General features: G+C 46.6%; 1 protein-coding gene across 2 annotated transcripts; it reads right to left on the bottom strand.

Annotated features, from left to right (window-relative positions):
- Positions 1-154: 154 nt before the first annotated feature.
- On the bottom strand, positions 155-13,185 carry FRMD7 (FERM domain containing 7; the record flags this gene model as incomplete). Of its 2 annotated transcripts, XM_083371786.1 has the most annotated exons (12): positions 155-1,525; positions 2,075-2,150; positions 2,787-2,855; positions 3,098-3,261; positions 4,154-4,249; positions 5,358-5,505; positions 5,880-5,994; positions 6,285-6,382; positions 7,222-7,255; positions 7,688-7,730; positions 8,197-8,301; positions 13,129-13,185. In XM_083371786.1, the coding sequence occupies 12 exons, from the start codon at positions 13,183-13,185 to the stop codon at positions 512-514; spliced, it is 2,019 nt and encodes a 672-aa protein (XP_083227912.1). In that variant the 3' UTR covers positions 155-511. The 2 variants fall into 2 exon arrangements, with proteins under 2 accessions (XP_083227912.1, XP_083227911.1); XM_083371785.1 differs by lacking the exons at positions 8,197-8,301; positions 13,129-13,185 and having other exon boundaries at positions 7,222-7,300; positions 7,688-7,849.
- Between the last annotated feature and the right edge of the window lie 511 nt (positions 13,186-13,696).

Consider the following 13,696-nt stretch of genomic DNA (forward strand, 5'->3'; position numbering starts at 1 on the left):
AAAGAAATTTTAACTCCTTTGTTTTAATTTTAAAGAAACGTTTGTTTAAAAAAATTGTTTCATTGCTTATATACCTGAAACACCATTAGAAATTTATATCTGAGGGGGGTGGGGAACGTCTGGACATAGTTTTTGAAAACAATAATGTTACGGATTAAATAAAATATTTTTATAAATGTAGAAGCCGTACAAATTGTAAATAGAGTTGATCCGAAGCTTTACAAAATAACCATATCATCCGAGCAGAACCGTCGCGCTCCTTCTTCCCAGCGTCTCTTAGTTCTGTAAATCTGTTTATAGATTAAGCTTCTTTCACACACTTTTGAGGAAGGGGGACCCAAAAAGTCAAATGGTTTGAAAAAAAAAGAAATAAATATTTAAGTTCTATAATCTTCTGTGGTCATTGTGTGATTGTGTCCCACCAAACACCTGAGCCAGGGATCAGACCAGGAGGCAAGTCACAAATCGGCAATGGGCCACCTACTTTTGACCGGTGCCGTCGTTCTGCTGCCTACATAAAATAATTGGGATCTTCAATGGGGGCAGGAACCAGAGCTTCCTCTCCCTCCAGCTGGAGGCTCCCTGAGGAGAGGTGAATTCGCACCCGGGGTCTTTTGAGAACCCGCCCATAGAGGGCATAGTAGTCCGGGAGGAGGTCTGAATCGGAGTCACTGGATTCGGTCCCACTGCCCACGTAGTGCTCTGTGGTTCGCTGGACTTGCGGAGGTTCTGGGAAGGGTGGCTGGGTGAGCACGCACTGCAAGAGGTCAATCTTTCTGCTGGTCAAGACAGGACAAGGCCCAAGAGGGCGGAACTCTGAGCCACAAGGGAATCTGGTGGCTTTGACGTCCGATTGGCTCCAAGACCTTTTGGGGACCTCCTGAACACCGTAGTCAAAGACGCTCTCGTCGTCCTCTTCCTCCATACTAAGGTGGGTCACGTAGGTGGCCGGGGGCTCCATCAGCTTGGAGTGGGCTGCGCCTGGATTCCTTTGTGGCTTCATGGGTGCCTCGCAGGTGCTGACCTCCAGAACTCTTTCCTCAGCACGGTCAGTGGTAGGGCTTTTGGGGTACTGAGGTGGCCGGTCCACGTAGAAGAAAACTGGAGGAGAAGCCACCTCCAATGGCTGACTGGATGCTGCCATGTAGGGGACATCTGTGTACGTCAGCTGCTGCCTTGGACTCCTGTCTCTCACGTTGCTCAGAGGGGGGCTCTTGCCGGTGACATCAAGCTTGGAGCTGGGCTGGAAAGAGGTCAGGGGGCTTCTTGGCCCGTAGATGCTGGCTGGTTCCCACTCATGGCCCAGCTCCGTGTAGACAACTGGGAAGGCAGAGCTGCTTTGGGAATGGAGCAGCAGCAATGTTGGGTCTGCTTCTGGTTTCGACCGCTCCAGTTCGTCAGCAAAGATGACTTCCACTGCCGAGTTCCTCCGTCGATTGTCTAGTGTGGGTTCAGAAGTGTGGATGCCATTTGCGCCATAGTAGCCGCCGCCCATGGTGCCGTAGACAAGCCGCAGGTCCTCCATCTGTGGGAAAAGTGAGGCATCAATGCTTAAGCTAAGATGCTTGAATGTATAGCTAGGTTTAGCCTGCCTTCTTGAGGCCTCAGGAGGCCATTTATGATGGTGCTTTTTCACCCAGAGGTGACAACTCATTTTAGGCTTGTTTGGGCTGGATCTTGAGGAATCCATGCAAACTGCACTTGCTCCATCCTTTCAACCACACCAGATCCAGGAAAATGGGCTGAAATTGTTCAATTTGATGAAGCAATTCTTTCAAAGGAGGACAGAATTTAAGGACATCGTGTGAAGATCCTGTCCTTTGTCATGCAGTTGGAGCACCTCTCCTCATAATGGGAGACGTCCGGATGTTTTTGACTTCGAAGCCCACAATCCCCAGCCATGCTCAATGGCAATTATGGGACCTGAGGTCCAACGTAGGCCAAGAGCGGAGGCATGGGAAAATACATGGGTGCACAAAGGTGAGACTCATTTGTGACTACATCATCCCTGGTCTTTATTTCATACAATTCCATCACCCCTCCCCAACAGATCCCCCTGACTCAAATTACGTACTTGTTTGGAAACATCCGTCAGCAGATCCGGGGATGATCGGCATTGCCTGTCATGGTAGCGAGAGGAATAGTGTTTCCTGAAAGAGAAAACCAAAAAACCTGTGGCCCGTATTTTAAACTCTTTTCCATTTCTGAAGCTTCTCCAACATTCTGGTCAGCGACTTCTCCTTCTATATCCTGCAAAGAGACGTTTGCAGCGGGATTATTAGCCCAGCAAGTTGTGACTCGACACCAAAGATTGGGGACTTCATTAGTGAGCAGGGGAGCACATTTCTGCTGGGCTGTTCATGCAGTTAATTCTGGAGAAAGCTTAGCTGTTTCTTCAACCAGGTAATCTATTTGTGTCTTGCCCTTTCACTTGAAAAATCTCAGAGTACCTGAGAGTAGCTTGCAAGGCTTTTTTTGGAGAAGACAGAGGAGGCCAGCAGCAACCTGTGAAGGAGGGATGACTGGAGGAAAAATGTTAATGACTTAATTGACACCCCAATCAACAAATAAAAAGCCACACCCAACCAGCCACCACATCAATATGAGGGTGTACAGAACAGCCCAAAGAACCCATTCTGGTGAGAAAGAAGTTCCCTGAGGATGGCTCCAGCACCAGTCTGGAAGCTTGGAAGACCAAACCTCTAGTCCTGGCGATTGACCCAGATGGGATCCTGCAACATTATCCTGGGACAGGGAGAATCGCCTGTGCTTTCAACAAGTAATACCTCTCGAACGGCAGACTCTTCTGCTTCCCTTTGGTCCCATGTTCCAGCAGCTGCCTCTGAGTTCTCCCACTGTGGTTGCAAAGAGAGAGAGGTGGTTAAAGAGGGTTGCCTCTGCAGTACCCACCAAAGGCACCCCAAACTGCACCCACCAAAACGTTTGAGGCTGTCCCTTGGGGAGAAACGGTCCCCAGCTTAATAGTTCACACCCGGAAAAGACAGGAAATCAAGAGGAAGAACTTGTGCTGGACAGAGCCAACTGCAGGCCACCAGACTAGAGAAGGTGGCTGGCTGGCTTGCTCCCCCTAAGTTACCTGTAACGGAAACTGGAGCCTTTGCTGCAGAGAAAAGCTTTGGGTTTTGACTTTGGCTCGGCGGAGAGGCGGAAGAAGGCATGATACTCCACGCAGGTCTTCCAAAAAGCCTTACAGGTGTCGCGACTCGCCATGGTGAACTCCAGGGTATCTTTGCAGAGAGCCTGTTGGGGATGGAGAAGGAAGGTGCATTGGTCCAGTCCAGTGTCTCTCAACCTTGGCAGCTTTAAGACAGGTAGACTGCCATTCCCAGAATTCTTCATTTTCAGTCTAGCCTACAGCCTGGAATTTCATCGCTGACACTCATCCATGCTCTGCTTAACTTTTCAAGGTCAGCCAGCATCCAATATTTCTGGAAAATGAGGCTAGGGAATAGCAGAATGTTGTTAACAGAGTTGGAAGGGACCTTGGAGGTCTTCTAGTCCAACCCGCTGCTCAAGCAGGAGACCAAATAAGATTTCAGACAAATGGCTGTCCAATTTCTTCTTTAAAAGCTCCAGTAATGGAGCACCCACAATTTCTGGAGATGAGCCGTTCCCCTGATTAATTGCTCTCGCTGTTAGGAAGTTTCTCCTTAGTTTCAGGGTGCTTCTCTCCTTGATTAATTTCTAGCCGTTGCTTTTTGTCCTGCCTTCAGGCGCTTTGGAGAATAAATTGATTCTCCTCTTCTTTGGGGCAGCCCCTGAGATATCTGAACACTGCTATCCTGTCTCCCCTAGTCCTTCTTTTCATTAAGCTCGGCATCCCCTATCCCAGCAACCGTTCTTCGTATGCTCTAGCCTCCAGCCCCCTAATCATCTTTGCTTGTGGCTCTTCTCTGAATGCAGGAGGGCCCCGCAAACCCTTCCTTTTTCTTCCTGAAATCCACTCAAACAATTTGGAACTTCGAAGCCTTGCTTGCAGCGATGGTCTGCCAGCTAGCCTGCTGCCTCGATGGATCATTTCTGCAAGGAGTGTGCCTTAGAGCAGAGAAATATCACCCAACCCAACCCCCACACAGACACTGACACACACAGACACAAACACATACATCCCAATTCCCCCACCCCCAGGTACCGAAACGTTGGCATGGAGCTTGATCAAGAAATGCTTCCGTTTGAAACTCAGTTTCCGGATTTTGGACCAGTTGAAGGTATTAATCTTGGTGTTGCCCTGCAAAATTAAGAGCCGATAAGCAAATAGATCAGGGATCTCTAATCTTGGCCACTTTAAGCCTTGTGGACTTCAGCTCCCAGAATGCCTGAGCCAGCCATGCTGTCTGGGGAATTCTGGGAGTTGAAGTCCACAGATCTTAAAGCGACCAAGGTAAATGAAGACACACCACCAGGAACACGACAAGTTGTGGAAGGTGGCTCATGGAGAGCCATTTTCAGTTGCTTGGCGTGAGGCCTCTCGACGTCCAGCACCAAGCGGGGATTATAATTTTTTAAATAAAATATTCTGTTCATTTTAGGGATCTCCTGACTGCTGCTTAGTCCTCTTCTTAACTGCCTCTTTTGCAGCAGTGGAACGTGAAAATTAGAGGTCCCTTTTAACCAACTGCTTAGTGCTTGCAGAGTTAAATCTGTGGTCTCGTTCCACTTTCCCCCTACAGTTTTGCTGGAGAAAAGCCTCATTTTTGCACCCAGAAAACACAGCGTCCCACCCCCTTTTCCCTCGCTTCTTCCCCAGCTGAAGGGTAAGGCTGTTGAGGAGCACGTCGCCCACGTTTCCCAGCACAGGCTCACCAAAGCCGGGGAGCTGCAGAACCATGTAATTGCCACAAAAATGAGACTGCTATTCTCGGCAGAAAATTATACGGTCAAGAGTTGTCTCCCTACTGTGCAACGCCGCGATCTGACATGGCAGCAGTTTGGTTTAGCAAGGAAAGACAGGAGTTGAGGCGCCCACATCAGAGGGTGCTGGGCGAAACCACAAATGGCAAAGGACCTAACAGTCCCCAGGAGATTTTTCTCAAATACCCAGCCTGGTTTCCCCTGAGGCAATTCCCCAGGCTGTACTTAAAGCAGGAAGCTTTTAATTAACATTAGAAAGGACTTTTGCTGATCAGCCGCTGGCTTCCAAAGGCTCCATTCCATTATCAAAGAGGTCCATCTATAATGATTGACAGCTGCCAAAAGGGCTCTACACAACTCTGCTTTAATGGCGAGGGCACCAGGGTGCTGCCCGCCCAAAGAATTCATGCTTGTGAGGTCACATTGACACCTTCACCTCCTGGGTATCTTCCTTGGAAAGGTGTCATAAGAAAAAATCATTTTACCCGCAGCACCAGGACTCCCATGTGGGTGACCGCCAAGTTGATCTGGGTGCCTTCTCCGTCACTCGCAGGGTGGGGGCGGATGCCGTACATCTCCAGCTTCCTTGCTATGTCCAGGAGCTGCACATCGGATTCAGCAGGAGTTTTGCCCCTGAAAGAAAACTGGGGGGGTCAGCAACTGAGGCAGAGAGAAAGGCTAGGCTGCGGACCCCTGCCTTTGCACTCAACCAGTATGTGTCCCTCTCAGTTCTGTTGCTCCCAGTTTGGAAACTGGAAAACTGTCTCTTCTCAACTTTCTGATTTCAATTTCAGAAAGTCACGTGAAATGGAACTTTCCGCACACGGAAGTTTTAATTTCATTTAAGCTCTCACTCCAAGGGATCCTGAGCAAAAGTAAAAAGTCTAGCACTGATGATGTTACCTAGTTGGGTAATGAAACGTCTGCAAGAAAACAGCCAAGCTCAGAGAGCACCAAGTAGCCCTAAAAAATTAAAAAGAGCCATGTGGAGAGGATCGGCGACTTACATGTGCTTCTTATGATAGCACATGATGCTGTTCCTCAGATCCTCTTGGTTCAGCAAGTATTTGTGTGTTTCCAAGTGTTTTCCGTCCATTTCTTCGTGGAAATCGCCAAGTGCAGCTGCAGGAACAAGCGACACAATTAAGATGCTTCTGGTCAATGGAATCAGTTTCCTTTGGGGCACACATAGCCCGGTCCATCAACAAAAGCCAGGAGCAAAATCAGGGCCAGCACAGATCCCGTGGCAGGAAGGATTGCCACGGAGGGGGCAAGAAATGTCTTTTCCCACCACATGGCGCGGTGCAGCTGTGTTACCCTCCCTGAGACCCAGCCACGTCCTTGCCCCGTGGGTGGCCATCCTCTTCCTCTCCTGCCGAAAGAAGCTCCGAGTCGCAGGACGGGGGACGTACATTGGAGGAGATGCGACACCATCAGAGCCGCACTGTTGCTGCTGCAAGGGAGCTTCCCGCCGGCCAGGTCCTTCTTGATCTGAAGGGTGAAGAGGTACCTGAAAGACATTGTCAGGACTCTCACCGGGCTCCCCTCCCTCTGGAGAAGCAACACAGGGAGTCCTCGGTTTACGACCACAATTGGGACTGGAATTTCCACTGCCGAGCAAGCAGTCATTAACTGAGTTGCGCCCAATTTTGCAGCAGTTTTGCCACAATTGCTAAGGGAATACAGCTTCCCACTTTGCTTGTTGGACGCCGGCTGGGAAGATCCTGAGTGGCCGTATCAACTGTGGCAAATATACCTGACCATGGGGATGGTGTGACGGTTGTAAGTGTGAATTCCGGTTGTAAGTCGCTTTTCCAGTGCCATTGTGACTTTGAACGGTCACTGAACAAACAGCTGTAAGTCGAGGACTTACAAACATGCTTCTTTCTGCTCCTCTCTGATCATTGCCAGCTTTAAGGACTAGAAACTTGAATTTAAAAGGACTGGTATGAATGGGAGAGAAACAGTTTCTTGAAATTGCTGAATCCAGTCTGAGTCCTGCATTGTTTGTTCTCTAGGGACATGGATTCTGTATCAAAAATGTCCCCTTGTTTTTATTGTATTATTCGTTTAGTTTATATATGCCCTGTTAGATATACTTAATGCCTTTAAATACTTCCTGCCTCCTGTTGTTGACACAGCAGTAAGAATAATAAACTTCTTTGCATGGATGCTGAGTTGTATACAAACAATTTCAGCAGAGAGAGCTGCATTTTATCTTGTTAGCCTTCTTTTTAAACAGATATTCAAAAAAAAGATATTCATTTATTTTAAAAGGAATGCCTTAGAAGATGAGCACAAAAGTGCATAAAAACAATGAAATGAAATGAAAAGTAACGTGCAGCCTACCTCGTCAACTCTTCTTTCAGATGACCCGGATCCACTGGGAAAAATTTCACCATAAATTTGAAAAGAATGTCCTTAGGATCTTAAAACACAACATCTTCATAAGTTTGGTTTCAAAAGTCTGTCGGGAACATTTACACACATCTTTTCATTTGGAAAACGGCCCTTGTGCTAGAGACCAGACCAGCCGTTTCCACCCATTCTTCCCTGGATCCTTTATTGCAGGGATCTCCAAACTCGGCAACTTTAAGACTTGAAGGCTTCACCTCCCAGAATTCCCCAGCCAGTCTTCAGGAGCCCCTCCTGCCCTACGAGGGGTGGGGTGGGGGCATCACCCCCTCAACCAGCAGCCAGGAAGACTGGTTGGTTCCCAGGCCGGAAAGCAGCTTCTAACCCTCCTTGCTTTCTACAGAGGGGCATAAAAGGGGATGGGACCTCCCCCCCCCGCCGCCTTCTCCAAGGTACTTACTTTTAATCTGCTTGGAGATGGGCTTGAGAAGTTCCAGCCAGGCCTGCAAAGAGAGCAAGGGCAGCCTAATGTATCGGAGGGATGCTAGCAAAAGGCCGGGAGGGTCTGCGGGAGATAAAGAGGTCAATTTGGGGCCTCTTGCCCACCTAACAGAAGACACCCCTTTTTGCGCAACCTTGACTGAACCAGGAACTTCTCAGAATTTCTCTTGCAGAACCTTGACTGAGCCAGGAGCTCCCCCCCCACAAAAACTGGATTGGGTCCTTTGGGGAAGACAAAGCCCGCTAAAAGCCAGGAGACCCCCCTCCCCGAGCCTTTAGCTTCTGCCCACCTGAGCGACATTGCCGGGGTTCAGCTTCTGCCCCCTTGCAGAGGGGGAGACCCGTGGAAACGGCTGTGTCTAAAGCAAGCTTAATGCACTTTCACTCCCCACAGCCTAGTCCATGTAGCATTCTTATACAACCCCCACCCCCACCCCCAGAGGTGGCCATTCCCCCTCCCAAACTTACAGCATGCCCCGCAGGGCTCCAGAACTCCAGTCCAAAATATTCCTTTTCTGCCAGGTTCAAGTGGTGGCAGCTCAGGTTAAATAATGTTTTCCCAGAGGACTTTTGCTAAAGGGCCAAAAAGGGGAAGGAAGAGAAGGAAGGAAGGAAGGAAGGAAGGAAGGAAGGAAGGAAGGAAGGAAGGAAGGAAGGAAGGAAGGAAGGAAGGAAGGTGTCAAGCAATAACATTAGAACGTTGGAAACTTGACAGAAGGAAGGAATAATGGAGAGAGAGAAAGAGAGAGAGAGAGAGGCAGAGAGATAAACAGAGCTCTTTGCCAAAGAAAAAGGCACAAGCGTCATGTCTCCTATTTCCACAGGCTCTGCATTGTTCAGTTTGCTCAGGGTCTTGAGTTTGAGAAGGGTTGGGGTGAAAAGGGGATGCCCAGAAAATGATATGAACAGGTGTATGAAATCCCTGGGAGGGAACCCAAACTCCTAGCAGATGTCTCCTTATGGAGCTCTTAAAGATTGGTGGTGGGGCAGAGACCATTCCCAAGTGACTTCATCAAGAGTGAGCTAATTATAGCGTGAGTTGTGTCTTTAAACTTGAGAGATACTTGCAAGAGTTGGATTTTTGAAACAAGCCTGGATTCAACCAGTTTATTTGCTGAATTGCCAGATGCCCAAAATTGACCAAGAAGTCTTTGTTAACTCAGTTCTGCCATCTTGCATTCAGTCCTGGCCTCTCAGATGACATGAGCCAGTGTGGGAAAAAGCCAGGGCAATCTTAATTAAGCAACACAAACCCATTAGTAATTAAAGCTAATTAAACAGCAATAAGCTGGAAAAGTGACAAAGTTAAATACTCAATTGTTCTTGAGTTTTTGAAATTTGGGAGCAATTTCAGAACTATAAACATTTCAATCCTTGATAAACCAGTGGCACCATCTTCCCAACCCTGTTTTCCAGGCATGTTGCAGCTTCCAAAATTGCAAAGGTGGGAATGCTTAGGACATACCTAAAGTCCCCCAAGTTGGAGTAGGTTTTATTTAGATACAAGAATTCCTGTTTATACTGGAGTTGCATGCTTGCAGCCCCTCCCCAAGCCAATGCTGTCCACTTTTAAACACTTATTAAATTATATTGGCATTTCACTTTAATTAGTTTCATGCTACTCATTTCTGTTTCCAGATTTCAAATGGGAGAAAATATAAAATAAAAAAATACACCTAAGTATCTTAGGCAAAAGTCTATACTGTACAAAGGTACTGTTTGGGAAAAGTATAAGCGAGGTATTCTATTGAAGAAGCTTATTTCCAAAGATTGTTGTGTACATTATACAAAATTGATAACAAACATAAACACTTTAAATAAGTAAATAAATAATTGGGAGCTGCCCAGTTGGTTATTCTATTTATCGAATTTATGTGCTGTGCATCTTGCGGTATGAGACGATATTCAGTGGTTGTAAGAGGGGCAGCTTTTAAATAAAATTAAAAGGTTGAAAGAAGTGTGCAGTACATTATATATGCATTTTAATGCAAACTTTTTAAAAATATCTCAGACTCACAAAGGAGAGAGAGGAGAGCCAACCACTGGGAAATTTGCAAAACTGATACCCTGAAATTGTCAGAGTTGCAAAAAAAAAAATCTGAGTGGAATCAAAATAGATTTGCACATTTCTGTTCCACACTAGAACTAGAAATGATGTTTTATAAAGATTAAACTCCTCTGCAGGGCTGAGCCAGACTCAGGAAACTAAGCCCCAGCAACTCTTGAAAAGCCAGTGGAGTTTCTGGCTGGACCGGCTGGTGGGCAAATTGCTCCTGGCATCCATCCAGACGCACCTGTCCTCTGACTTTGGTCTGCCAAGGAAATTGAGGGGTTGCTGACACGCGGCGCATTGTGCTCGGTGTGAAGCGTGCATGCTAACATCTTACAGATAATCCCTTGTTGCAGTCACGGAGGCTTAAATTGCTACCCTGGTACCAAAGAGGCAACTAGGGAAATGACAGGGTAACCACTGCCTTTTCTGCAGGGGGGAAGGGGGGGCTCCTATTTCCTTACAAACAGCTGAGTGGCAACAGCAATTAAAGCAATTATCGCTGTTTATTCCTCCTGCTGCAGGTTTTGGGAGCCAGGGACTTTTTCCCAGAGGAAAGAAACAGCCTGAATTAAGGCGATGGTGCTTCCTTGCCTGGGAAGGATGCTCTTTTCAAGCCCTTGGAGGTGCTGCCACCATTCAAGGTGTTGCAGGTGTCAGGTGAGGGTAGGCCCAAATCAGGCGGCAGAGTCTGGAAGCACCTTTCTGATTAACACACTTTATTCGAAGAGAGGAAAGTGCACAAACTGCAGCTGTTCCTCCTGATTGTTTGCACCATCCAAGGCATGCAGTTGCGGCCCTATCTAGACCGGGATGCCCTACGTACGGTCACTCATGCGCTCGTGACTTCTCGTTTAGACTACTGCAACGCTCTCTACATGGGGCTGCCCTTGAGGACCACTCGGAGGCTCCAACTGGTACAAAATGCAGCCGCGAGAGTCGTGTTGGGAGTCTCCCGATACTCCCACGTTACACCTTTGCTCCGTGAGCTGCATTGGCTACCAGTTGTCTTCCGGGTGAGATTCAAGGTGATGGTAATGGTCTTTAAAGCCCTTCATGGCATGGGTCCGGAGTACCTTAGGGATCACCTGCTGCCGGCATCAACTTCCCTCCGCCCTGTGCGCTCCCACAGAGAGGGCCTCCTCAGGGTGCCACCGGTTAGAGAATGTTGCCTGGTGGCCCCCAGGGGGAGATCCTTCTCTGTGGGCGTGCTGGAATTGTGGAACCGTTTGCCAGTTGAGCTCCGGACGGCGCCCGACCTTCGCTCCTTCCGACGCGATCTGAAGACCTACTTGTTTGAACAAGCCGGCCTGGCCTGATGGGTGATGGGTTTAGATTTATTTTTTAATTCATTGTTCTTAGATTCTGGGCACCTGTTTAATCTCTTTTAATGTTTGTATTCTTGTAGTTTTTATATGTTTGCCCTGTTCACCACCCTGAATCCTTCGGGAGAAGGGCGGTATACAAATAAATTATTATTATTATTATTATTATTATTATTATTATTATTATTATTATTATTATTATTATTATTATTATTATTATTATTATTATTATTATTATTATGCATTAATGTTTGTGGCTCCTGAGTGCTCGGGGGGGGGGGGTTTCTCAGTCTTGGCAGCTTGAAGATGGGAGGACTTCAATTCCCAGAAATCCACCCATCTTCAAGTCGCCAAGGTTGAGGGACGCTGGGGAATTCTGGGAGTTGAAGTCCACCCATCTTCAACTCTAACCAGAGGGGACCCTGCCCTTCTCTGGGTCCCTGGTTCCATTCTTGTCCTGCAACTTTAGGACGTTTTTCCTGCCTGCCATTCAGATCCAAACCTGCCTTCATGCAACATATTTTTTTGTATTTTGTGCACGAGTGTTTGAAGCACCCAGACCTCCTCGTGGGGCTATACCTGAACCCCTTCATATCATTAAGGTAAAAAAGGGGCACAATTGTCCCTCTGCTTTTCGCCCTCTCCGTGCAGAATTCATTTAGACTCCCTTCTGCTTACTGACCCTGAAATCCATCTAGAAGACTTCCAGCTCATCCCTCTGCTTCTACTAGCAAGAGCCCCCCCTGTCTAAGAGAAGCCATTGGAAAAGGACCCCCAGGCTGTCTCTCTTTCTCTTTCTCCTCCCCCTCTTTTTTTTTTTTAATTCCAGGACATTATTGTGACTATTGGACATCAAATGCACCCTATGCCCCGAAGGCTTTCTGGAGGTTTTGAAAAGGAAGCCCCTCCCTGGGCTCTAATGCACTCCTTTCTTGCAAGCAGGATGGCCTACAAAGCTACAGCTGAGAAGCAAAGAGGGGGGGGGGCTTGGAAAGGAAGGAAATAAGAATAAAAAAAATAAAAAAGGGGGAAACTCAGCGCTGGAGATAATTCCACAAAAGAAGGGCTTCGTGATTACAAACCAGAAATCCTAGTTTCAAGGTAGACTTAATGTGTCTCTGTCTCTGCAATGAGTCTCCAAGGGCTTCTGAACTATAAATCTGGCATCAAGAACAGCCTATCAAGATGGAAATTAAACAATGAGGGGTTGTTTTTTTTTAAAAAAAGCTAAATGTTGCACCTATGCTCCATCCTGGGTACTTTTACAACTGAAACCATCCATATTGTTGTGCTGTTTTTACTATGTTGCTTCTTTAAAAACAAAGACACATCCACGTGGATGTAGCAAAAATTCAGCTGCACTCTGATTCCAAAATGTATGTTTTTGTTGCCTGGAAGATTTCATTTTGAAACAGACACCTTTATCTTCTGATAGATATTTCTCTCTGACAGAAACATCTGTCCTTTAGATAAAGATATTGGGTAATCCACTTTTAACTACAAGGCAAATACGATCTGTATAAAGTGCAGCAATGCTAAATTTACCCAAATGATAAGTTGTCTCAATGGTAACTATCATTTTGACTCACTACAATTCTGTGATTTTAGCTGTCAGGAAGCCTGTTTTTTCAGCACCTGCATCTAATTCATTCTTTGGAACATTAATTTCATAGAACAAATGATGCAGGGGCTAATTTATAAAATAATTATTTTTAAAATTCTTAACAATTTGGTGATTACAATTCAAGATGAAGACTTGGTTGTGGACACGCTCTTTAAACATTTAAATGACTTCTCTTCTTGTCAGATAAAACCTTTCTCAGAAAGCGTCTCGTTCAAGGAATATTTAGAAACAGTCAAGTCCTCACTGTGAATTAGCAATTGTTCAAATGTGGGGAGATGCAGGCATCTAATTAGATTGAAAAGAAACAGAACAATACTGAAATTAAAACATCACCCTCTCCAAGAAGTTCAAACATATTCCAGCAGGCAAAATAATAGACAAGAAGCCGTGAATATACTTACATCAACCACAAAGATCTTCTGAGAGTCATCCAAAAACTGGACTTTGAGATGTAGCATCCTTAGGTGAGTGGCTCAGCAGCCAGGCAGGATGAGGCTCTGTGCAGTCTGAAGAGAAGGAGGGCGTCTTACGAATCAGACAGAATTTTATTCTTGGTTGGATAAGAACAGGAGCCTCGAGTGCAGATTTTTGCAAAGGCGCATAAGACCGACAGGGAAGATGGAGCAGATACGTGTCCCTGTCAACCATCACAAAACCGGAAAAAGTTCTCTTTTGTTCATGCCTTTTTCTGTGTTCACCTCTTTTCCAGGTTCCTCCTTGCGGAGAGGCTAAAATTCTCCCCGGAACAAAGAAATAGAAATTGCTTTGCGTGAGACCCAGACCCGGGTTTTCTCCAGAGCTGGTCTGCCCTGCTCCATCGGTACTCAAGATGAAAAGACTTTGCTCAAGCAACGGCAAGGGACCGGAATGACCTTCTCTCTCCATTTTTAAAGTACAGGGCTCTTGGTTCAGAAGGTTCAGGGTTTTTGCATTTTCACTGTCTTAAAAGGGTCCCCCAGAAATTTAGGT

This window comes from Vipera ursinii (genome assembly GCF_947247035.1).
Source record: "Vipera ursinii genome assembly, chromosome: 12".
Lineage (NCBI taxonomy): Eukaryota > Metazoa > Chordata > Lepidosauria > Squamata > Viperidae > Vipera > Vipera ursinii.